This window comes from Condylura cristata, unplaced genomic scaffold, assembly GCF_000260355.1.
Source record: "Condylura cristata isolate star-nosed mole 26May11 unplaced genomic scaffold, ConCri1.0 scaffold00040, whole genome shotgun sequence".
NCBI classification, from domain to species: domain Eukaryota; kingdom Metazoa; phylum Chordata; class Mammalia; order Eulipotyphla; family Talpidae; genus Condylura; species Condylura cristata.
The window spans coordinates 3,920,053-3,944,242 of NW_004567141.1; the positions used below are offsets into that span (position 1 = coordinate 3,920,053).

The 24,190-nt window shown below is 50.9% G+C and overlaps 2 protein-coding genes across 2 annotated transcripts in view; one reads left to right on the forward strand and one right to left on the reverse strand.

The window, feature by feature from the left end:
- Positions 1 to 13,836, forward strand: part of TDRD10 (tudor domain containing 10) — a 39,469-nt gene extending 25,633 nt beyond the window's left edge. The window contains exons 7-13 of the mRNA XM_004693637.2: positions 10,214 to 10,253; positions 10,573 to 10,663; positions 11,125 to 11,272; positions 11,459 to 11,604; positions 11,862 to 12,016; positions 13,464 to 13,534; positions 13,761 to 13,836. Of these exons, the coding sequence (XP_004693694.1) occupies positions 10,214 to 10,253; positions 10,573 to 10,663; positions 11,125 to 11,272; positions 11,459 to 11,604; positions 11,862 to 12,016; positions 13,464 to 13,534; positions 13,761 to 13,793 (684 nt within the window). The 3' untranslated portion in view covers positions 13,794 to 13,836. The remainder of the gene's footprint in view (positions 1 to 10,213; positions 10,254 to 10,572; positions 10,664 to 11,124; positions 11,273 to 11,458; positions 11,605 to 11,861; positions 12,017 to 13,463; positions 13,535 to 13,760) is intronic.
- Positions 13,837 to 15,905: 2,069 nt separating this feature from the next.
- Positions 15,906 to 24,187, reverse strand: UBE2Q1 (ubiquitin-conjugating enzyme E2Q family member 1; the record flags this gene model as incomplete). Its single annotated transcript, XM_004693638.2, has 13 exons — positions 15,906 to 16,393; positions 16,855 to 16,921; positions 17,280 to 17,375; positions 17,652 to 17,700; positions 17,794 to 17,852; positions 17,959 to 18,049; positions 18,260 to 18,320; positions 18,585 to 18,669; positions 18,891 to 19,031; positions 20,523 to 20,573; positions 21,402 to 21,506; positions 21,800 to 21,904; positions 24,026 to 24,187. Coding segments are annotated over 13 exons (1,104 nt in total), but the record flags the coding sequence as incomplete, so codon positions are not given.
- Positions 24,188 to 24,190: the final 3 nt, after the last annotated feature.

A 24,190-nucleotide genomic window follows, 5' to 3' on the forward strand; every position in this document is an offset into this window, starting at 1 on the left:
CATTCATGTAGAGTTAGTGTGTTTCTCTGTGATAAAAGCCCCAAAGTGCAATTGGTGAGTGATATTGTTGCTGAATGTTTACTTTTGGGGAGTGGGGTTGTATTTTTTTTTTCATTATAGTAGTTTATTTTTACATCATTTTGTGCCTTTTTCCATCTCAGCTGCAATCCCTGTGGATTTCCCATCACCAGTTCACCTGTGTGCCATCACCATAGTACCATGCACTTTCCCTACTCCCATTTTTGATCCCATTCCCCACTCCACCCCTGTAAAATATCTCTGGTATATAGTTGTTCATTATTTCCTGCCCTCCCCAACGGTCCTTTATGATCCTGCTATGAGTGAAGCCATCTGTTTTTTTTTTTTTTCTTTTTTCTTTCTGGCTTATTTCACTAAGCATGATCCCTTCCAGCTCCATCCATGTTGCTGCAAGAGGCATGAGTTTACCTTTTTTGATTGCTGAGTAATATTCCATTGTACATGTGTGAATGTTTACTTTTTAAAGAAACTCCAAACTGTTTTAGACTGACTATTCATTTTATATTCCCACTTGGAAGGTATGAATGATCTAATTTGTTTAGTGTTGGGTGTTGTCATTTTTTAAGAGTTATTTATTTATGCATACAAGACTGGGGTGCAGGCAACAGGTGTGGGGGAGCAGGGGAGAGGATTCGCCAGAGACAGAGTGGGGTGCAGAACAGGCAGGTCTACTGATATACACTGAGGAGGGGAGCAGGGGTGAGACAGGAGAGGTCTGCTATGCCATGTGGGTTAAGTGCTGAGACTTAACCCCTTGTGCCACCAGGAAGGCCCTTCAACATACCCTTTGTGGGAGGGACATAAGTCAACCTATAATAGACTTTGAATTTTGTCAAATGCTTTTTCTGTATTGAATGATGTGTTCATATGATTTGTTTCCTCTTTAACCTGTTATTTTAGTAAACTATATTGATTGGATTTCAAATATTGAACCAGTCTTGCATACTGAGAATAAGCCCCAGTTGGTCATAGTATATAATTATTTTTATGTGTTGTTAAGTTTTATTTATATTTTGTTAGGAAATTTGTATTTGTTTTCACTGAGATACTGGTCTGTTTTTTTTGTTTTTCTTTTGGTACTTCCTTTGTTTTAGTATCTTGATAATCTTTGGCACTTGTATTTGTATTTGTGGGCATAGAGTTCTTATTAGTATTCCCTTACTGTCCTTTTCACATCTGTGGGATTTGTAATGGTAGCACATTTCATTCCTAATGCTGGTAATATTCAGAGATTTCTGTGTATTTTCTCTTACTGATTTCTGATTTCATTCTATTTTGCTTAGAAAACATAGTTGATATGACTTGAATCCTTTTACAGTTGAGACTTACTTCATGGCCCAGGGTATTGTCCACCTTAGTATATGTTCTGAGACACATATTCTGCTTTCTTTGGATGGAGTGTTCTATGCATATTGATTGGATGCTGCTGGTTCATAGTGTTGTTGAGTTCTGTCTTTGTTGATTTTCTGTCTAGTTCTGTTAATTGAGAGAGGGATATGGACATCTCCAATTAAAATTGCAGATTTGTGTATTTCTGTTAGGTATACAAGTTTTGTATTTTATTTTTTACAGTCTCATACAGACATGCTCAGAATTACTGTGCATTCTTGATGAGTAGTAATTATTTTATAGTTATTACTACATAATTACCTTAACCATAATAACCTTTGTCTTGTAATTTTCTTTTTCTGAGGTCTACTTAATCTGATATATAGCCACTTGTGGTTTTGCTTCATTAATATTTATATGATATATATTTTACTAATTTCTTACCTTAAATTGCTGTATTTTAAGCAAACTTTTTGTAGATACCATATATTTGGGTCATTTTTAAAATCTGTAATGCAATCTGTGTCCTTCAATTGTTATATTTACACCATTTTCATTTGTTGTAATTATTTGTATTACCGCTCAATCTGCTATTTGATTTTTCTTTTCTATTTGTCCTGTTTTTTGTTTTTCTATGCTTCATTTGAACATTAAAAAATTCAATTTTGATCTATTTGTAGTGCTTTTTAGTGTACCTCTTTGTGTATAAGTATATATTTTTAAAGATTTATCTATTTGTGCATACAGAACTGGGGTACAGGCCAGAGGTGCAGGGGCAGTGAGAGGATTCACCAGAGTCAGAGTGGGGAGCAGAACAGGCTGACTGACAAAGTACACTGCTGAGGGGAGCAGCAGGCAGGTCAGGAGAGGTCTGCTGCTCCATGAGGGTCCACTCCAGGGCGGGGTCAAACTCATGCTGCAGTGGCTTTAGCTTCTCTTAGTGCTGTTTAACCCGCTGCGCCACCAGGGAGGGCCCTCTCTGAATGTTTTTTAAAGTAGATGTTATATTACGTACACCTTACTTACAGTCTCCATCTATCAATTTTAGCAGTTCAATGAAATATATAAACTTTACTTCCCTTTATCCTCCCATTTATTATTGTCTTAAATATTCCTCTGTGTTTGTTTAGAACCACATTAATAAGAAAGAAAATCTACAAGCAGATCAGTGTTATGATTTTTATTTGAACTGTCAAATATAATGTAGAAAATCAAGAGGAAAAGAAAGGCATATTGTACTTACATTTTTTTCTTACCATGTTCTTTTCTTCTTGATGCCTCATGGTTCCTTTGTCACTTCTCTTTTATTTAGTGACTTCCTTTGGCCATGTTTTTTCAGAGACAGTCTCCTGGTGACATATTCTTAGCTTTCCTTCATTTGAGAATGTCTGGATTTTCCCTTCATTCCTGAACGATATTTTCACTAGGATATGGTTCTGTTGCACTTGAAAAACGTTATGTACTTCCTTGCTCGATGGTTTCTGATGAGAAGTCTGTGTCATTCACAGTGTTTGCCTATACAGGTAAGGTGTTCCTTTTTCCTGACTGCTTTCAAAAATTGTATTGGTTTCCTGAAGTTTAATTGTGGTCTGTCTTGGCATAGATTTCTCTTCATTTATGCTATTCTGGGTTTGCTCCATTTTTTAAAAAGATTTATTTATTTATGCATACAGAACTGGGTTACAGGCCAGAGGTGCAGGGGCAGTGAGAGGATTCATCAGAGACAAAACAGGCCAACTGATGAAGTACACTGCTGAGGGGAGCAGAGGGTGGGACAGGAGAGGTCTGCCACGCTATGTGGGTCACCCCCGGGGCCGGGATCAAACTAATGCTGAAGTGGCTTTAGCTTCTTAGTGCTGTGCTTTAACCTGCTGTGCCACCAGGGTGGGCCCTCACTCCATTTTTGAATCTGTAGATTTTAAATACCTACTTTCACTGTGTTCTGATTATGTAATTTCTGTTGTTTCCTCTTATGATCACTGATTACTTCATGCCCCTCGAATTATTTTTTTATTATTGTGTTTTTCAGTTATAAACTTCCTAATTTTTTTTAAAGATTTATTTATTTGTGCATACAGAACTGGGGTACAGGCCAGAGGCTCAGGGGCGGCAAGAGGCTTCACCAGAGAAAGAGTGGGGAGCAGAACAGGCCGGCTGACAAAGTACACTGCTGAGAGGAGCAGCAGGTGGGTCAGGAGAGGTCTGCCACGCCATGTGGTCTCCTCCGGGGCAGGCGGGGATCGAACTCATGCGGAAGCGGCTTTAGCTTCTTAGTGCTGTGCTCTAACCTGCTGCGCCACCAGGGAGGGCATAAACTTCCTAATTTTTAAAAAAGATCTTTCATTTTTCTTCTGAAACTTCCTTTCTGGGGTTTTCTATTTTTTCACTTGTTTTAAGTGTGTTTGCGGTCACTGTGAAACATTTTACTATGGCATCTTTAAAGTGTTTGTCAGGTAATTCTGATGCCTAATACCACCCCATTTGGGCTGTGTGTGTTTATGTGCCTACTGCTTTTGAGTGTAGGGTAGGGCTGGTTTCATCACTGGCTAGAGGGATGGAATTCCCTGCTGCCTACTTGACCTTCTGGACACAGCAAGAGGTGGGGGTGACTCATCCCAGCCTTGTGAGGGTGGAAGTCTAGGCCCCCCACTTTGTTGGTGTTTATGTGTGTGTTTTAGCTGCACTAGAGCAGTTACTGTCTAGAAGTTTTCTCATGTGAGGCCACCTTCTCTAGTACCATGGAGGGAAAGAGCTGTCTTTCATTAGGGCTTATTTGCCTGGCCCTCTTGGCATTTCTGGGTTCCTCAGTTTGTCTCTGAAAGCCCAGGCAGTCATCACTTCGTTGTTCCTTGCTTGCTCCTAGGGTCACACTCCTCCTGTGCTTGTTTGATACCAAGGTCCAGAGAAGGTAGTGGTCTGAGCAGGAGGAATACGAATGGCAATGTATTGTGTTCCCTGTGTGAAAATTCAAAGGATGGATTGGACATTTTTGATGGCTTGGAATAAATACTGTTATGTGACACATGAAAATGACATGAAATGCGCACGTTAGTATCCACAAATAAAGTTTTACCAGGTTGTCTGCCCAGACATTTCTGTTTTGTCCCGGCTTTCATACTACAGCAGCTGACCTGAGCCGCTGTGCTGGCGACCACCGGGTCCTGATGCCAGAAACACTTACAGAATAAGTTTGTGGCCTGCAGTAGTAATATTCAGAATACTTTTTCAAAAACAAGTAAAAGGATGGGTCAAGTAAAAGCTAAAAATCAACGAGAAAAAGAAATAGTCTGACAGAAATATGGGCAAGACCCCAGAACAGCTATTTCAGAGGTGAGGACACAGGGAGCCAGAACAGCAGGTTCAGGGCTCCAGGCCGCCGGCAGGTTCAGGCACCAGCAGGCCTCTCCCAGGGGCTCACCATCAGGGGGTTGCTGATGGCATCTGGGCTCCTGGGCCTTTCCCACCACCTGCTCCAGTAAGGTCAGCCTGTGCAAAACAGCCGGTTTCCACAGCTTTACCTGTCCTGGGAGTGGAAGAAATTTCGAGGCCACGACCTCCCAGACAAAGCCAGTCTTATCCAGAGGCCCATAGTTCACTGTTGTTACTGTGATTTGATAGACAGGCACTCCCAACTTGTTGTATGCTTCTGCTCAGTTCCTAGAATTATGAAATGGCTGTTTTTGACAATTTTGTCAAGTTTTATCATTGCTTTTGAGAGAGATTGATCATGAAATATTTTACAGTAAAATTTAGGGAACAGGTAAAATCAGAGGATTAGCTTCAGTGATATAAACATACACATTCAGGACAGACACGTTCAGGTCAGCGTGGGAAGAGGGGTAGGGGGAGAGCTGGGGAGCGGGGAGTGTCATATGATGTAAGGGAATCGCCCAGGAGAGAAGGTTATGTGTTTTCAGATTCAAGCAAACAATGAGTGCCCAAGATAATGAATGGGAAAATGAAAATCCTACTTCCATGTACCTTAAGGACATAATTTAAAATGCTGGGATAAAGGGAAATCCACTTCAAAGGCAAGGGGGGATTGATGGTGTCACTTGATTCTATAGGAACATATTATCCAATCACAAATCTATTCTGCAATTACTGTAGAGTATAGGTAGAGTAAGAACTGGCTCATAACTCTGGGATCTCAGAGTGTTTGCTCAATGTACCTGTTCTCAGAAGACTGGAAGTGTGTGCTCCAATAAAATGAGGTGAGAAGCCCACAGTTGGTGAACTCTGGGAGCAGGCTAGCAAACCAAGAGAGGAGCTGGAGACTCCTCGGGTGATGACGGAGAGGGTAGAACTCTTGTTGTGCAGCAGCCCGTCCAAGAGAGAGCAGGATGGTGTGAGACTCCAGGAAAGAGAAGTGAGAAATTGAACAGAGAGGTATCATATAAGGAACCACTGGAGACTGTGAGGAAACTGAGGAAACATAATCAGATTTAAGGAAATATAAATGAAGGAGGGACACAGTCAACTCCTAGAGAAAAGGTTGTATAAGAATAGAAATATTGGGGGCCCTCCCTGGGGCGCAGCAGGTTAGGACACAGCACTGCAAGCTGGCCTCAGTGGCTTCAGTGCGAGTTCGATCCCCAGCCCCATAGGTGACCCACATGGCACGGCAGATCTCTCCTGACCAGCCCGCTGCTCCCCTCAGCAGTGTATTTTGTCGGTCTGCCTGTTCTGTTCCCTACTCTGTCTCTGGTGACTCCTCTTACCACCATTGCCCCTGTGGCTGTACCCCATTTCTGTATGCATAAATAAATACATTTTTTTAAAAAAGACTAGAAATATTATATCTCTACTGTCCCACACGCTGCTCCCCTCAGCAGTGTGTCAGTTAACCTGCCTGTTCTGCTCCCCACTCTGTCTCTGGTGAATCCTCTCACACACACCCTCGACCTCTGGCCTGTACCCCAATTCTTGTATGCATGAATACATCTTAAAAAGAAACCCAAATATTGATACACCCTACCTGATTTCGCAGCAATAGTTATTTACGTAGACATAATAATATTGAGAATACTGGGTTTGAGTGGGGACATAACAAGATTCAGCCACTTTACATTAAAAAAAAAAAAAAGCCAACAGTTGATCTAAGTACAACTTACACAAAGCAGAGTGAACCACTTTAGGTATATGGCTCAATGAATTTCGACAAATGCATGCAGCCATGTGATGGCGATTAAGAGAGAACAGGTCCACCATCCAAAAGGCCCTCCTGTCCCCTGGGCAGTCAGTAACTCCCCCCTTTATGGCCCCTGGGCACCGTGGACCTGCCCCTTACCACTTTAGGTAAAGTTGTTCTTTTTTGGAGTTCGTGTAAATTCTGTGTCTGGCCTCTTACTGGCAGGACACCTCGAGTGGCCCCCATGGGCACTCTGTCAGCCCCTCATTGGTAGTCTGCTGTATGGATGTGGCCCACCCTGTCATCCAGGTTCAGGTGCCAGGTAGGAAGCGGCAGCATCTCGTCACAGCCCCCAGGCTGTTCCCCAGGTCCACTGGCACATCCCCACCCGAGGCCGCTGGTCCTGCTGTCCTCAGCGGGAGGCTCCTCTCTGGAGGCTGCAGGGAGCTGTCTACCCCCGGGACTCTCCTTCCTCTTCTTGCCTGGCGCTTCCTCACTGCTCTCAGGCTCCCCTGATGTCACAGCTCCTGATACTTATCGCCTGCTGCTCCCACCAACATGTGGGCTTCACGGGTTGTGTGGAGCACACCCATTTTGTAGACACTGCAGAGTGACTCAACATGGGCCTCCGAGAGCAGGGTGTGTGTCTTTCATCTTGGCCACTGCCTGCCTGGCACACTCAGATGAAAGGGAAGCAGTTAAGGGGTCCGGCTGCAAATGTTAACTCACCAGGAGGTGCCTTACAGGTGGCTCCAGGAGCCCCCCATGAGAATTAGGGGCCTTACAAAGTGATAGCCCGTGACCAGCCCCAGAGCCGGGTACGGAGGGGCCAGACCCTGCTCTGTTTGGGCCCTGAGGCCTGCACCCCTCACTGGGCTGTGTGGACCTCGGGCCCCTCATCAGCCTACCAGCACGGTCCTGGGGCAGGCTGCCTGTCGAACACTTGACCAGCTGGAAAAATGTCCCAGAACAAAGTGAAGCAATCATTCGCAGCTGTCGATTGATCTAGGCTCTGCTGGTAGCAGCAAAGGAACTTCGTTAAAATTGGCTGCTTCGGCAGCCACTGAGACGCTGCCGTGATCTGCACAGCTTACAGGTGGCCACTGGTGGGGCGAAGGTGTCCTGAATCGGGGTTTGTTTTCCGGTGAGGTGCCCCCCGCAGTGGCTGGGATGATAGTCATCATGTAGATTTTTCCTCTGCAACTTCACAGACCATCCTAGCAGGCTAGTTAGGGTTCTCTTACATCATTAGCAGTAGTAATTAGATCCAAATGGTTTGAAATATCTATTAATAATAACTTTTACCTGGAGGCTGCTGCTGCTAATTGTTTCTCGGGGGTGGTATTTTAGAAAAGTCTCAATAAAAATACACCTTCAGTGCTTGGCTCAACAAGGAGTTTTAGCACCGCACTTGGCTTTGCTGTGGGTAGTAGAGGCAGCACGGGCTGGCTGGGACGGGGTCGCCGGCTGGGACGGGGTCGCCGGCTGGCAGGCGCAGCCCCACGGCCAGCTCACTCGCGGGCCCTGCTCTAAGGACTCTGCTGAGCCAGCAGCGGGCGCTGGTGCCCAGCCGTCCTGCAGGTGAGAGCACCAGCCCAGAGTGGAGGCGTGAGCGCTGGAGCCGGGCAGGAGACTGGGGCTCGGACGGCCTGACCGCAGGACCTGCCCTTACGTCCAGGCTCACGCCTGTGCTGCTTCCGTGTTTTGAGCACCCACTGTGTGTCCCGTCCCGTGTGGGTGGAAGAGGAGAGGAGGGTAAAGGCACTAGGAATTGGTCCCTGATCGCTCTCTCACATTCTATCCATCCCTTCCACTCATTACTTATAGATTTACCAAGAAAATATGTACCAGACACTTACTACCTCAGTCATTGAGAAAATTGTCAAGACAAATGTGATTTTTCATGTGCTGCTTATCGTCTGGTGGGAAGGGGTGTGTGTGTGTGTGTGTGTGAGAAAATGTCAGCTGGTAAGCACTAACCCAAGGATTAAATAGTGATGTGAGGGTCCCCTCTCTAGATGGCCCCTGAGAAGGCCTCTCTGTGAGGACGTGCCATGTCAGCTGGATGACAAGTCAGACCTGAGGGAGAACTTTCCAGGCAGCAGGAGCCCCAACAAGTGCCCGAGCTTCAACTTGGGTGAAGGGGAGAGTGGGCACACGAGGTCAGGGGAGGAAGGTCACCCGTGGTGGCCTGGGGGAGGCCAAGCAGGCCTTGGGGCTTTATTTGTAAGCAAAATCGGAAGACGTCTGAAGGTTGTGGTGTGGGGTTTGGGGCCTGCTTTTTGCCTAGGAGAGAGCATGTTGTGTGCTGGGCAGTGACTGACTTGGGGGCCAGTGTGCCAGCAGGGAACTGACTGAGCTGCTGTGGTGCTGTGGTTTGGCAAGAGATGGGGATGGCTAGTATGGTGGGTGTGGAGAAGAGTACTAGGGTCTTGGTGTGTCTTAGAGGAAGCAATGGCTTAATTTGCTGATTAATTTGAGGTGGGAGCTGGGAGAGGGATTTGGCCTGAGCCCCTGGATAGCGAATGATGCAGTTTAGTCATACTTAGAAAACTGGGGTGACGCTGCCTGGGAGGGTCTGTTTAGGTGAACCTCTTGCTGAGCTGTCAAGAGGGCACCTTTATATTTGAGTGGCATTCCAGAGAGTGAGTAGGGCTGGAGATCCGGGCTCGGGAGTCTGGTGTGGGGAAGTAGATGGAGGACTCCGAGTCTTGGGATGGGCCAGCGTTTGCTGATGAGCCGAGGAGAGCCAGCCAGGGGCCAGGGAAAGAGCCAGACATGTGCAGTCTCAGGAAGCCAGGAGGAAAGGGCAGGGAGGGACACCAAGGTAAATTCAGGGTGGAGAAGGATCTGACAACATGAGGTCGTGGCTGGGCCCAGGAAGCGCCATTCTGGGGAAGCCTGCTTAGAAGTGGGGGAAGGGGACATGCAAAGCGCAGAAGCAGACTGTGCCCTAGACCACACTTTCATGACAGGGAGCGAGAGGCCATCACCAGAGGGGACGCGGGGTGGGCAGGGTGACCCGGAGCAGGGCCCAGAGCCCTCGGAGCAGACACGTGGCCATGGTTACGCCAGGGATGGCCAAGCGTGGGGCAGTGCGGTGGTGTGGGTGATGAGACGCCGGGGACTCCCAGAGAACTGGTTATGTCCCCTGCTTGCTGGGAGTGCGCATGGAGAAGGAAGGTAGACTCAGTAGGGGCCTTAGCCTCGAGTGGCCATCTGAGAGCGGCGCCTTCGCCGTGGGCCATGGAGTCAGCGCAAAGCAGGGAGAGGCAGGGTGGGTGGAGACACAGGTTCAGCTGGGTCTGAAGCTTTCCGGAGGGCAAGGGCGGTGAGAAGGGTGGTGAGGAGGGAGCCGGCCTGGGTGGGGGCTGTGGGGTGGAGCGAGAAGCGGGGCACCAGGCCTCTGTCTCTGCCCAGCCCCGCCTGCAGCACTGCCGTTGCCTCTCTCTTCCTCCCCCAGGAAGTGTCGGCCGGGACCTCGCAGGCCTCTGTGCCGGTAAGTCCTGCTGCAGCACCCTGCCCACTGCCTCCCCCACCCCGTGTCCTCTTCCTTTGGTTGAGGGAGGATCCCAGGACAATGGAGAAGGTAGGTGGGTGAGGGTCTCCTAGTCACTGAAAGCCCACGTGGACACGGGGGCCAGTCTCCTCGGGCCCACGGGGAAGCCGAGAGCTCGGCACTGCGGGGCTGAGCGGCCGTCCTCTTCTCCCTAGGTCTTGGAGGCTTCTGGAGCAGGCTTTGCCGAAGCCACTGGTGAGCTGCCCTGTTCCCAGGACAAGTCTTTGCACATCCTCACCTACTTCTCTGGCCTCTCTTCTGGCCGGTCCTCCGTCAGCCCCTTGGTGTAGAAGCTGCCCCTGTCTGTGCCTTGAGGATGCTTTCTTGATTGGACACTATCACCCAGTCAAACCTCCTCCCCACCCCCATCAGCTGCGGAGCCGGGGGCTGAGATATAGAGGCTGTGGCTTTGGGGTGCATCCTGTCCTACATCTGAGAGTGGGCAGGGCTTCCTGGGGCAGGGGTATGGTCCTCTAGGGCAGTGCTGGTATCTGGACCCCCATTCTTCTTCCAGCTTGTACACAGCTCACAAGTAAAGCTGCTGGTGGCCTCGGCAAGGCAGAGAAACCCAGGACACCCTTCTTTGCAGTTCCCATGGAAATGAGGTGTGTGGAGGAGACTCAGAGACCCGTCATAGCAAATGCCCCTACAGACATGGCCCAGTGCCAGGGGTGGGGAGCCTGGGGGCGGGAAGGGGGGGAGATGCTGAGGAAGGGGAGAAAATTTTCAGGAACTCCTGCATCAGAAGCAGACTTTAAGGCTTGATCCACACTGACTTAAACTCCCTTTTCCACGTCTGTACATGAGGGCTCGTGACTCTCCCCACCAGATGCCACAAGACTGTCGCACCCACATCTGCTCTAAGAGCAAACACCACTCCTCATGTCAGGGCTGCCAGAGTAATGCTCCAGCAGGCGGGGTTTGCGTGTTCTTTAGAGCAGTGAGTGTGCCTGGCTGACCATGTGGGGTTTCACCTCTGATGGAGTGGAGGGGCAGCTTGGGGTGCACTTCATTACAGGACAGGGTGATTTTGGGGTCCGCTGCCCCACCCCCGCCCTCCCCCCAGGGGTTCTTTCCTGGTGCAGCTTCTGAGGGAGTGCTTCCAAGACTTGCACTGGCTGGCCACCGTCAACAGAGTCGCTGGGGAGGTGGGGCTGCTGGTGACCAGCGTTGTCCCTCAGACACCATTCTTCTGGGCTATGCATGTCACTGAGGTTTGTCATCGGTCCCCTCTGGCTTCCCCGCCTCCCCATGCGCCTTCCTGGGCTGGGTGTGGTGGGGACCCAGTGGGAGGGGGGGTGAGCAGGGCTGCGGCTGGACCCCTGGTTCCGTCTCCTCTCTCCCGCCCACCTGTGACCTTTGGTTCCCTCTGGGTTCCCGGTGCTTCTGTGCCACCACAGGCTCTGCACCAGAACATGCAGGCGCTCTTCAGCACCCTGGCCGCAGCTGAGGAGCAGCAGCCCTACCTGCAGGACGCTGCGGCGCAGCGCGGGGCCCGCTGCCTGGCCGAGCACCACCTGGGCCCTTACGGCCACGCCTGGAACAGGTGTGGGGCTGGGGGGGACAGGCCCGGCGCCCCTTCCCTTCTTCCTCTGGCTCTGGTTTCATTCCTGCTGCTTCCTCTGAGGATCTTCTCTGCTTTTTATCATCCCACCACCCAAGGAAGGGGAAGAGCAAAGGCCACTCCATGCTCCTGCTATTAGCCGAGGCCTTCAAGCCTGTTACTGAGGACTGATGCACATGGCCCTCGGAGGAGCTGCCCTCTGCTCCCTGCAGCCTTCTTCCCTTCCTCCCCCCTGCCAGGTGCTGGGTGCTGGACCGGGTGGACACCTGGGCTGTGGTCATGTTCATCGATTTTGGCCAGTCGGCCACCGTCCCAGTGCGGTCCCTGCGAAGTCTTAACAGTGATGCCTTCTGGACCATCCCCCCGCTGACGCAGCCGTTCATGCTGGAGAAAGGTGCGGCGCCCTCCCTCCTGGTGGGCACCTCGGGATGGCAGAGGCAGCGCCCACCTTCAGGACCTCATGGGGGTGCGTGGGAGCAGCTGTGGCCTCAGGGTTCCCTTCAGCTTTGCTTTTGACCTGACCCACATTCACTCTTGCCCCTTGCAAAGCTGCCTCTTGAGTATAGGGTTTCAGACCTGGGCTCTGTGAGCCCCTAGATTCCAAGGACCCGTGGGTGTTGCCCCATGGCCAAGTTTTCTGAGCAGGAGGAGGAGTGGGCAGACTTCCAGGCCACTTTTGCCAAGCTGCTGTTTTCATCTCTTTCACTGGGAGAGAATTGTTAGGGACAAACAGGAGGGTCTGAAAATAGTGCGGTTAGAGCACTGGACCAGAGTCTTTCTGATGTACTGTTACTTTAGAGCAGCTACGCGCCAGGGCCTCAGGTTCCACGTCCTTGAAAGGAAGAGGCCCTTTCTTTGCCCCTTCTCGAGACCAGTTGGAGGACATCTGAGAGGATGGAAGAATGCTTTGGGGGATCAGGAGATGTGGAGGTGAAAAAACACACCCACTTCTAGTCCCGTCCCCTTCTCCCCACCTCCCGCCCCCCAAGCTCGCCCAGGAAAGCATCTCCCCACAGGAAGGGCCTGGGCTCCCTGGGAGACTGGTGCCACTGGTGCCCCACGGTCAGGGGCACCACCTAGAGGTCGTCCTGGGTCACTGCAGGTAGAGGTCCAGGGGTGCCTGTGTGGGTGTTGGCTGTGAAGAGGTTGCCTGTCCCAGAGCCTCCCAACCTGTCAGGGGCCCGAGCGCCCCGCCCTGCCCAGAAGCGGGTGTGTTCACCTTGCAAGTGAACTTGGAAACAGCTCTGAGAGGCAGGCAGGCAGGTGTACAATTTCTTCTCTTTTTGGATGAGGAAAGTAAGGGTCAGTAAAATGAAAGGAACTTTCTCACATCACCTCCCTGGAGATGGAAGCGAGGTTCCTGTGAGCCAGTTTCATGCACACAGACGCAGGGGTTGGCAGGGTGGGGGAGGGGAGGAAGGTGGGTTCTGACAGCACCTTGCCCGCCCATGTTTCAGCATGTGAAATGCTCGCTCGTCACCGGGAGAGCCTCTGCTTTTCCCCGCTGTCTCTCCAGCCCGCTCTCTGACTAGAGTGGAATGCACACAATTTTCTGTCCCGAGTAGAACTTCCCTCATTAGAGTGTAAAATCCCAGATCTCTGTTTTTAACAACAGTGCCTCCTCCTTTCATATGGTCTACTTGCCCTTGCCTCTGCCACCTTTTCAGCATCTATTATCTCACTTTATCCTGGCAACAGGGAGCGAACTCTGACTCGCAGAGACTTGTCTAGGAGCTGGTCGTGGGCCGCGTGCCTGCCCGCAGCCCTGGCCTCTCGCTTCCTGCCCAGGCCACTCCTGTCTGATGAACAACCACCAGGGGTTTCTGTGTTTTGTTTTGCAGACATTTTGAGTTCACATCAAATTACCCATCGCATCCTCAAAGGGAAAATCACTGGCACTTTGAACTTGGAGGTAACTGCCCTTGTCTCCAACTCAGCTGTTCTCCTCCCTCCACCCAGGGGTCTAAGCTGGAGGCCAGTGCCAGGCCTCGATGCTGTGGATTTCCCAGGCATCTCTTACACACGCACGTGCGCGCACCCATGCACACACACGCACACAAAAACTGAAGTCACCAAGGGGCTGGGGGGTTGCCCAGACAGGCCTGCCTTCCTGCTGACTCTTTCTCTTTCTCTTACAGCCACACATCCTGAAGTTTGAAGAGTTTAAGTAACACGGCTATAATCAGCTGCTCCAGCTCCTGTCTCCCTCAGATCTAGATTCTGCCTGTATTGCCTCTGTACCCCTTTCATCTCGTGGCCTTGAGGGTGAAAAGGCCACACTGGTTCCAGGGTTGTCGTGATTCCCCTTTGACTTGACCTGCACCCCCGCCCCCCAAACTCACTCTTCAAGAGAGTGAAGTCTCAGGTTTTTGTGTTTTCAGTTTCCCAACTTGGTGCGAAACTTTAAACTAGACAGAGCAAAATTCCATTATGTTGAAAGCCTGAGACTGCTTTCTTCTTCTTTTTTTTTTTTTGCAGCCCCATAGCATACTATAAACTGTCCTAACAGATTTTGGAGAATAGAGAAGCTCGTTTCATATTCCTGGCATATTGTACAGTCAGGGAGGGAGATCTGACAGGGAGCTGTCATATTGGTGAATAAAAGTTGGCATGCTTCACCGGTTTGGGATGACCAATTCCTCTGTCCAGCCACCTTCCCCTGGCCCTGCCCTCCAGGACACCACGGTGTGTTTGAGGAAGGCCACGCGTCCTCGCTCAGCTCCGTCTATGGTCACTGGGCACGTGAGCCCACCTGAGACACAGACGCACACGGGAGGTGCAGGGTTCCTACTGCAGAGAAACTGGCTCTGGATAAGGCTTTGGTCCTTCCTTATGCTGTTACTTCATTAGAATCTGCAGCTTACGATCACAGAAGGGGTGGGTTTGACAAGAAAAGTGGAGGGTTACCTCGGAATCAGTGTCCCACAGTTCACAGGAAGTCAGGTAAACACAGATCCTGTGGTTTCTTTAAATAAATATGTTAGAGCCAAGCTATTTAAATAACTTTATTTGTTTCATCCTTTGGTAGATGAGAAAAAATACATTACAAAATACGTTATACAGAGGACAACTCACAGTACACATGACTAAAAACAAACTACATTCCAGCGGGGCTGGTGGTGAGTTCAGAAGAAAGCCATAGAGGCCTTGAAAACTGGACGTCAGCTCTATGGAGTAGTTTCCCCCTCGGGTCCCCTCTTTCTCTCCACCTTAGCTAATGTTAGCACCCCTCATCAGGTGGGTGTTGACAGCATTTAGAGCAGCAGTGAGTGGGACTGATGAACTCCCCATCCACCTGAAGCAGCAAGACATTAAAATCCCTTAAAACAAAATGGAAAAACAACCAATGTTAAAATTGCTGGGTCTTTGACAAAGCATTGGAGAACGCTGGCACAGACAGCTACCCCAAGGTTGGGTTGTTAGGCTTCGGGGCTTCATGGCAACATGCCGGGCTGCTGGCACTTCAGTATGGCCCTGCCTGTGGGCACCGTTGGGCCTAGGCTGCCCCAGCGAGCCCAGTGACCAGGGGAGGCAGGTGGCACGTCCACGCAGACATCACCCCCATCCTGTAGGCACGTACAAATAGCTCAGCACCCGCCGGCCCGGCTCAGCGGCCTCCCACCACTCTCCTCCCCAGCAGTGGCTAGAGCCTGGGACGAGGATGCAGTAGAGAACAAGCCCCTTACAGCTGACCCCTCCCGCAGGATCCACCTGAAGGGGAATGGCTTAACAGGATCCACAGTTCTTGAAGCCACGTACATCACTTCCGTGGTAACAAGGGAGCTACCAACCTTCACCTTGAGTGCCAGCGGGAAGCCACTCTGGCGGGAGCAGCGATCAGCAGTGCAGCTGCGCAGCATGTTGCCAAGCCCAGAGACCACGTGCGCAGGCCGCCCCAGCCCGCGCTGCGTTTAAAAGCAGTCCTGTGAAGCAGCCTCTCAAGCCTCCTTCATTTCCTTTTTCTTAGAAATTTGCAAACATCTGTGTCTAGAAGAGAAGTCCTAGAAATGAAGGTCATTTCCACCTACTACACTGAGCACAGCAGGCCAGGCTCTGCGTTCCAGGGGGACAAGTGCTGGTCGCTGCCGAGGCCTTCAGGAGAATCTGGGGGCGAGCCAGGCACGCGCTTCAGCTCCACCTTTCCCGGCGTCAGCAGCAGAGTGCAGCTCTCCTCTACTGAAGTCACAGTGGACTTGGTACCCCGCCCCCACCACCCAAGTAGTTCGGGGATGGGGGTGGGGTGGGATGTAGGAATAAAAATAAAGATGAGTCAAGACAGCATCTTCAAATTAACAAACTGTAATTGTTTTCCCAAAGATACATTTTTTTCCATACACATCCATCATACACTGTAACCAAAAAAAGCAGTGTACATGAAATAAGAGAAAATAAATTAAAAATCCATAGCATAGGTAAGGAGGCTCTAGTCTGGAGCACAGCTGAGTTTCCAGCAATATAAGGAGGCTCGAAAGTTTCTTTTATAAGAATGCCTGCTAGCAAGGGTTCCAGCCAGGTGGTTGGTTGGTCTGTAAGTCAGTCTTGAGTACTTGAAACAGTTCTGTGTTTGTTTTTTTCCTTAGCGTTTAGAATAGCCATCATTGTCCTGCAATAGGCAGAGCTATCACGTCCAGGAAAAATGAGGGAGGGAACCACAGAGGCAGCGTGAGATCCAAATACAGCATTCAAAGGTAATTGGTCCAGTGGTGCCTGGGGAGGGAGGAGGGGGCGGGCCTCCGGGGTTAGCCATCTTCCTTTGGGGGTGTGTACCAGCCTGCAAAGGAACCCAAGAGTCAGTGGGGTGGAGGCTCATCCACATGCCCGGTCCCAGCCACTCGAGACGTGCAGGGTGACAGGCCGCTAGGTCCTAGGACCGGCTTCCCAGTGCGGGGGAGAGTGATGTGTGGGAAGCTGAGAAAGTGCCTGCCTGAAGAGTTATATATAAAGGCAGGGACAATGTGCCCGACCTGCAACACGGAAGCGAGAGAAGAGCTTTCTCACAGGGGAGGAGGGAGGGCAGCACCAGGCCCGCAGTGCGTGCGCCTTCGTGCTTTCCCGGGAGGGCACGGGCCGTCGCCACGCCAGCCCTTCTTTGGAGAACAGGGGCAGGTGCCCTGTCAGTGGGTGTTAAGACTCGAAAACCAGAGAAAGGGGTTCTTGCTCTTTGTCTGGAAGTGAAACCTCAGGCCTGGTAGATGTCAGAAGCAATCTCCTGAATCCTGGCTCCAGCCTCACCGTTTTTTTCGTGGATCTGCACCAAGGACTTGTAGGACTGCTGTGCTCTTGTCAGACTGTATTGAGACTGGGGAGAGGAAGCCACCAAATCAGGCCATGGCCTCACTGTCCCCCTCACCTTCCACAGGCTGCCATCCCTGCTCCCAACACGGGACTCTGGGGACAAGCTGTGTAACCTCCACCGGGAGGCCCTTTGCAGGGCAACCCATCATCCCTTGCAGACCTGCACCCCCCTCAACCCACCCCCAGTCTCAGGATGCCCCTCAGGCTGAGGCCCTGCTCCTACTCCCACCAGCACACCAGCAGTCCCAGGCCTGCTCAGCCAGTGCCACCAGCCCCTCCAGGCAGGCAGTGCCGGCCTGCCAACCACCCAAGCTGCACTTAGCTCCAGCTGGTCCTTTCAACCTCAGGCCCAGGCTCCTTACTTTATTGGCTCCAAACTGCACTCGTGCTTTTCCCTTCACCAGTGTGGCACTGATCTGCATGATCACAGACTCTATTGAGTAGGCACTGCTCCAGCCCTGGGAGACGGGGAGGGACAAGCCAAACAACTCAGAATTTCCAGAGAAACTTGACACTGGCTCTGCAGTGGCAACTGCATGTCCATAAGAGCCCTTGCCCTTCACTCCCGCAACAGCCAGCACCCATACACATAGGTCAGAGGGTCAAAGGTCAGAGGGCCTGCCCAGCAGAATGAAAGGACACATCACACCCATGGCCCAGCCCGCAAGGGTGTGTGAAGCACAGCCTGACCCTGCCCAGGCCAGCCCATCCAAGAGCAAGAGCTACAGGCTCACCTGTTTGGTGAGAAGTTCCATGCAGATGGCACCTCCGCCCAGAACATACCTGCAGAAGAAAGGTTAGTCAGCTGTGCTGGCACAAGCACCAGGTCCCTTTCTCGCCCTCTGCAACAGGAGCTGCCCTCACCCCTCCACTCACCCTCCGGAGAGGACTGGAGACACAACCCTGACGAACGGTGGGTCAAAGGGAAAGTTATCCTGAGAGGGACAGAAACAATAATCAGGGAGGGGAGGCCAGTGTCCTCCACAGGACCGAATGGGAAGCCTGGTCAGGCGGGGGGACTGGAAAGGAAGCCAGTCTTACTTTAAAGGAAAAATTAAGTAGGATGAAGTCGGCTCCTTCTTTCTCTTTGAGGATCTGAAGATCGTTGTGCAAAGCGCTGTCTTGGTCAACTCTACGAAGCAATGAGCCCACCCTCAGACTTCTGGTCCTAGAGCAGGAGCTTACCGGTGGCACCCACTGCTCAGGCCACCAGCAGATGGGCAAGCCACACCTGTACCCGCTCGCGGGACCCTCCGACCAACAAGCCGCTGGGATGCCCTGCAGATGCCCACCAGACTCGCTCCACTCACATGCAGCTTCTTCAACCCCAGTCCCCACTCACTTGAGGAGTTTGACATTCCAATCATAAAGACTGTCATTCACGAGTTCGACTGCATAGTTTCCTGGAACGAGGGGAAGACGAGTGTTAAGGGGAGGTGAGTGGTCCCTGAGGCAGCTCCCTCTCCTGGGCGCAGAGAAAAGATCAAAAGCTCCAGTTCGCACCAGAGATACTCATTCAATCTAAGCCACGGGGCTCGAGGAGTTTCATTTCTAGCCTGGAAAGTTCACAAGCATTTGTGTACCCCAGAACTAAGGGCCCCCTGCCACCACCAAGTCCTCCTTAACAAGAAGCTCCCATTTCAGCCCTTTTCTTGAGGGAAACTCACCGCCTTTGAAACTCTGTGATCGGTATATATCCCTGAGCTCCTTCATCAGCCGGTCAGTGGCCTGCACCGAGCCAGACACCGCACCCTGAGGGGTGAGGTGGCAGAAGAGCTCACTGTCATGTGGTTTGGAAACAGTCCTACTAGACCTCAGGGGCAGTCTGGCAGCTTGCCCAGGATTTAGGCAAGTATTACACACACCCATTACCCACCCAAACGGAGCCTGCTTCCCAGACTGATATAGTGGCTTACCACCTCCCAGTCAGTCCCCGCAACCCCCTGGCCCAGCGTCTACCTAGAAGCACGTACATTTAAGTAATCTTGCCTCTGGTTCTTTTTAATTTTCTCTAGTATGGCCAAATTTTCTTTCCCAATGCCATCATCTTCAGATTTCTTGCCCTCAGCTGGCTCCTCTTCTTTCATTTCATAGTGATCTAGGTCTTCTGTGTCCTGGGGGAGGTGTGGGTGGGGATGACACAGAGGAGGAGAAAAACCAACATAGCCTTTGGAGAAGGGCGATCACCTTCCCAGTCCATTTGGCCTAGAGCTGTAGGAACAGCAGTCTACCCAGCACAGGCTAATGAACACAATACCCTTTCCATTTCTGGAACAATTCCCAGGCCCATTCCCTCCACAATCTAAGGACAAGGAAAATCTCTTCAATTCTCAGGCTGCGGAACTACATAAGGCTCTAGGGAGAGCAGGCAGCGACGGGCCTCTTGTTCCCCAACATGACCCTGCTGCAACCTTCCCTCAAACTCTCCCTTGGCAACAGTGACTTTCCCTCAATTCCTAGAATGACTTCGGCCTGATAGTGTGGCGCAAAGCTCATGTTTCACCAAGTGACTTCTGTACCAAGAGCATTCAGGACCCCAAGTTGAAGGAAGAAACAGATCAGAAATCTGCCCTCCCTATAAGCAGGGGCCCGGATCAGGCACGCAGAGGTACCTACTGCCAAGAAGGCAATGAGGAAGGTCGTCTCTAAAGGGAGACAGTGGAGGACAAGAACAGAGTTAGTTCCTTATTCACCCTGCTACAAGCAAGCAAAATGCTCTCTGCAGGGGGAAGCGTCACCCAAATCCAGGGCTTGGCCCCTGGTCAGATGAAGCACAGAGGGCTGTACAATGTCTGAGGACAGTCTCACCTATCAGGAACCTTTTGCCCATCTTAAGATCCTTACAAAGTTACAAAAGTTGCAGAACCAGTGCTAGGAAAGAAATGACCAGTACCACCTACTATTACATGGTAACACTAACCTAATCGTAACAATTATTGCAGACATCTACTGAATGTTCACACTGAGTACTGTACTAGCGTCTACACATACTACATATACAAACTCATTTAATTCTTACAAGCACCATGCCATAATTCTATCATTACTAATGATCAAGAAACGGAGGTCCAGAGTCATACAACTTCAGCAGAGTTAAGACAATCAGAATCCAACGGATCCTGAATTACAAGTTCTTATATGCGATACTGTGCAAAAGTATGTTTTTAGAAAAATGTATTACTTATGTACCACATGCAGCATTTTATGTGCTGTGCCTCAGTTAATCTTCAAGACAACCACATGCAGTAGTTATTATAATCCTGTTTTATAAATAAGGGAAGTGCAGCTTAGTGAGATTAGGTAGAATTCCCCAATTAAAACAGCTAAGTGATCCAGAGTGCAGACTCAGGTCTCACTCTAAAGCCATATGACCTTAATTTGTTGACTGGTTTGAACAGATTTGCACGTAACTGTCCTAGTGGGTGAATGTGGGCACCCTGTTTCCTCTAGACACCAGCTGTTCTTCCAGCTTAGTAAATCTGTCTTTATTCTCTTGGTATTTTTCTCTCTCTAGCTCTAGACTGGAGCTCAGAATACAATACGTGCTCAATGCTGCTAACTGAAAAGAGGTTTTCCCACAATGCTGCGTCAGGTGGCAAGCCTACCTCAGGCATCTCCTCATCTTCATCTTCTGAAGACACTTCTTCCTGTGTGCACTGTGGTGGGGGAAGGGAAAGATAGAGATCAGAGCCCTAGTGGCTTCCTAGAATGCAGCCCTGACCTACTCCTATCAAGCCTTCAGGCCTGAAGCTGTGCCCATAATGCTGCCAGCCACTCAGATCTAGTGGAAGGCAGTAGCCCAGGCAATGACTTCACTAGCAACCCATTAATCTCTTTCCACCATATGCCAATGGGTAAGCAAGGAGCAAATTGGCTATTTTTGTCACCCACCTCACAAAACCATCTTTAAAGCTCCCCTGAGGAGCCTCCCTGGCGGGGTTAAAATCTCAGCATTATCAAACTATTGCCAGTCACTGTGGCCTGAGTTCAAGACCTGGCCAGGGAGCTGACCCATATGGCTGCTCCCTTCAGCAGTGTATTTCGGTCAATCTGCCTATTCTGCTCCCTACTCTGTCTCTAGTGAGTCCCCTCATCCCATCCCCACCCCCTCTGGCCAACATCGCAACTCATGAATGCACAAATAAAAATAAAACCTTTAAAAAAAGTTTGCCAAGAACATCTCTTTTACTTGATTATCTCCCTTGGTTCGTAGTGAGGGGTCTTAGTCCTCAATGGCCAGCAAACACTAATACTAAGGGTAAAATATTCCCATGTCCCACGCAACCTGAGCAATACTGCCTAGGGAGTGATGAAGCCACCACTCAGGAATCCCTATCTGGAGGAGAAAAGAGGCCAAGAGTCACGATATGTGCATGTTTGGGGTGGGTGGCATGGAAACCAATGCGGATACCTCTTAGAGTCTCTATATGTTGAGTGCAGTCTGTGGGCGACTGTACGCAACGCGGCCCAGAGCAGCTGCTCACCTGCTCTGCTGGCAAGGGCTGATCCAGCATCTCCACATCTGGATGCTGAGGGAGGTTATAGAGCTTACACAGGTCGGAGATGATCCTCTTCAGATGCTGTAATAGCTGGGGGAGGGGACCACAGCAACATCAAACACTCCTTTCCCACCCCAATTTGGACAGGTGTGTGGATGAGCTCAGCTCAGACCCCAAATGAGCAGCTTGATCTCTAAACCTTAGACACCAAGCAGCTGTGGGAAATAACCCAGTGAGCCAATCCTGGGCCTGAAGCAGGGCTCTCCCTCTGTCCCCACCATGTCAGCATGGTGCACCGCCATCTCTCCCTTGCACAGGGTAGTTTCATGACATGGGCTCCAGAGAAGGAAAACGCAGTCCCACCCAACGCCTTGGGCCCTCACCAGAGTATTCCCTTTCTTTATGTCCACCAGCCTCTCCAAGACAGCAGCCAAGTTAGGGTCATCGGACTCCACTGACCAGATAGGGGGCACAGCAGGGTATGACTCCTGGGGGGAAAAGAACAAGGAAAATGGTCAAGACGGGTGACTGGGGAAAGCTAGATTTCATTGACCCTCTGCACTCCTAGACTTCTAGTTCCTTGACGCCTCCACACAGATATAAGTCTGCCTCTGGTTACTATCTAACCCAGCAGCTCCCCAACGTGGCCTAGATTAAAGAGCGAGCCCCTGCAAGGGCCTTTTTAAGCAGCTTGGACCCTTGCTTTCTTTCCATCAGAGCAGACACCAGGAAAGCAGCAAAACTCAAGCTCTGCTGACAGTGACACGGGCCTCCCACCCACTGTTACCTCTGCAAGTCACTATTCATGGTACCCCCATGTCCTTGAGAACCCTTCTGGTTCTCAAAACTCCACAAGCAGTCCCAGAAGGGACCACCTCACCACACTTGCACTGTTGTGGAAAAAAACAGAGCCCACAGTTTACTATACTTTTTGCGGGGGAAGGAGGAATAAAAAGTAGATCAAATTCCCAAAATCTAAAAGTTAAAGGGTAGCAGGAAGAATCTCCCATCCCCAGCAGAACCCCTCAAAGGCCAATCTCCCCGGCTGTCCCCTGGGAACCTGCCACCTCCTAGTCCAGGCGTAGGCCGTAGGGCTCCACATGGCAGGCTGCAAGAAAGAAGCCCACACTGCTGACATTCCCAGCATTCCTGAGCCACAGTGCCAAGTGCAGCCTGACCAGACTCCCCCTCTGCCCAAAACAAGGGGGCCAGTTCAGGCCATGTCTCCTTTTTCGGGGCCACAGAGAGTCTGACTGAGAACCTCCTAAATCAACTTCCTTCCAGCCAAAGACAGTAGATGGCAAGTGGAAGGGGCGCACCATGGGCACAAACCTACCTGCGTAAAGAACTGGAAACTAAAGTGAGGAACAAAATTATCACGTTAGGTTTCCCCACATGTCAAAGAAATCTTACCCCCTTCAACCTTAGCTGTGCCGGGCTCTAATCCTCAATGCTGGAAGAAAACAAATCACCAGAGATGCTCAAGTCCTCACCTGACTAAGCCACACCTAGTCCTTCGAGCTTAACTTTTCAGTAGAGAAAAAGGCAGGGTTGGAAAATGGGCCCAACAAGTCTTGGTGTGTTACCAGTGAACCCACACTTGACCTGGTTTAATGAAGGAAAGGGACAGAAAACAACCATGCACACTGAATTCATCCCCCCAACTATCACACAATCCACAGACCCGTCTTTCCTCAGACTACTCCCCTGGCAGCTGGCCTGCCTGGGTACAATGCTGTCCCCTGACTCTCTGACTAGTGCTCCTGGGAGGGAGAACAGTATCAACAGCCCATGGAAGTGACAGAACAAGCAATACCAGACAGTCCCAGGTTAGCAGAGGCGCTTGAGGGTGGGCCAGCAGAGACATGTAAGGTGTCTCCTCGTCTAGCTTAGGGTGTTCACTTGAAGAAGTGGTCAATGTTCAGAACAAATGGGGCAGCCCTCCCACATCACCACCAGGAAGGCAACAACCCAGGACGAGTGGGGAGAGCTACAAGGAACGGGAGGGGAGTGGCAGGTCTAGCACCAGCTGGGCACAAGGAGGAGAGAGGTCAGAGCAGAACAGAAGGGAAAACGAAGGAGTCATGAACTGCACTCTGACACTTAGTAAATTTCGAGAGCAAAGGGGGCTGCAAAGATGCCTGAGCAGGGATCCCACAGGTGGCAACTTAAGTCAGAGGTATTACTGAGCAGGGGGCATCACTGAACGTGCAGCGATCCCAGCCAGGTCTCTCCAGCTGAGGTCAGTAAGATGCCTGGAACCTGGAGATGAGTCAGAGGGAGAAAGGGGCATTCCTAGGTGGCGAGACAAAGTCGTGGAGAAGTCAAAATGAGTCAAAATCACGAACCTTGGGATATGGGTGGGTTAGTGGAAAGGGGTAGTTCAGGCGCCATATGTTGGGGTGTCCCTCACTATTTAACTCAACGAAGAGATTCTGGGTACAGGGTAGAACCTCAAGCAGCAGAAACAAGTGTAACCGGGATCGAAGAAGCCGAGCCCCGCGAGGGGATTCGGCCTCTCAGGTCTTTCGAGAGCAAAAAGCTGTGTGGGGTGATCCCGAGTCCCTGACAAGGGGCCTTCAGAGAGGCGCACGCGAGGGGGTCCTCACCGTGATGTTGCAGTGGATGCGGACGGGATCCCCAGGCACCGACCCCCGTGGGGGGAGATGCGGTCCGGGCGCGGCCCCCGCCCCGGCCCCTCCGGCCCCGGCCAGCAGGAACTCGCAGCTCAGCTCGTCCAGGCAGGCGCTGGCAATGCGGAAGCGCTCGTGGCC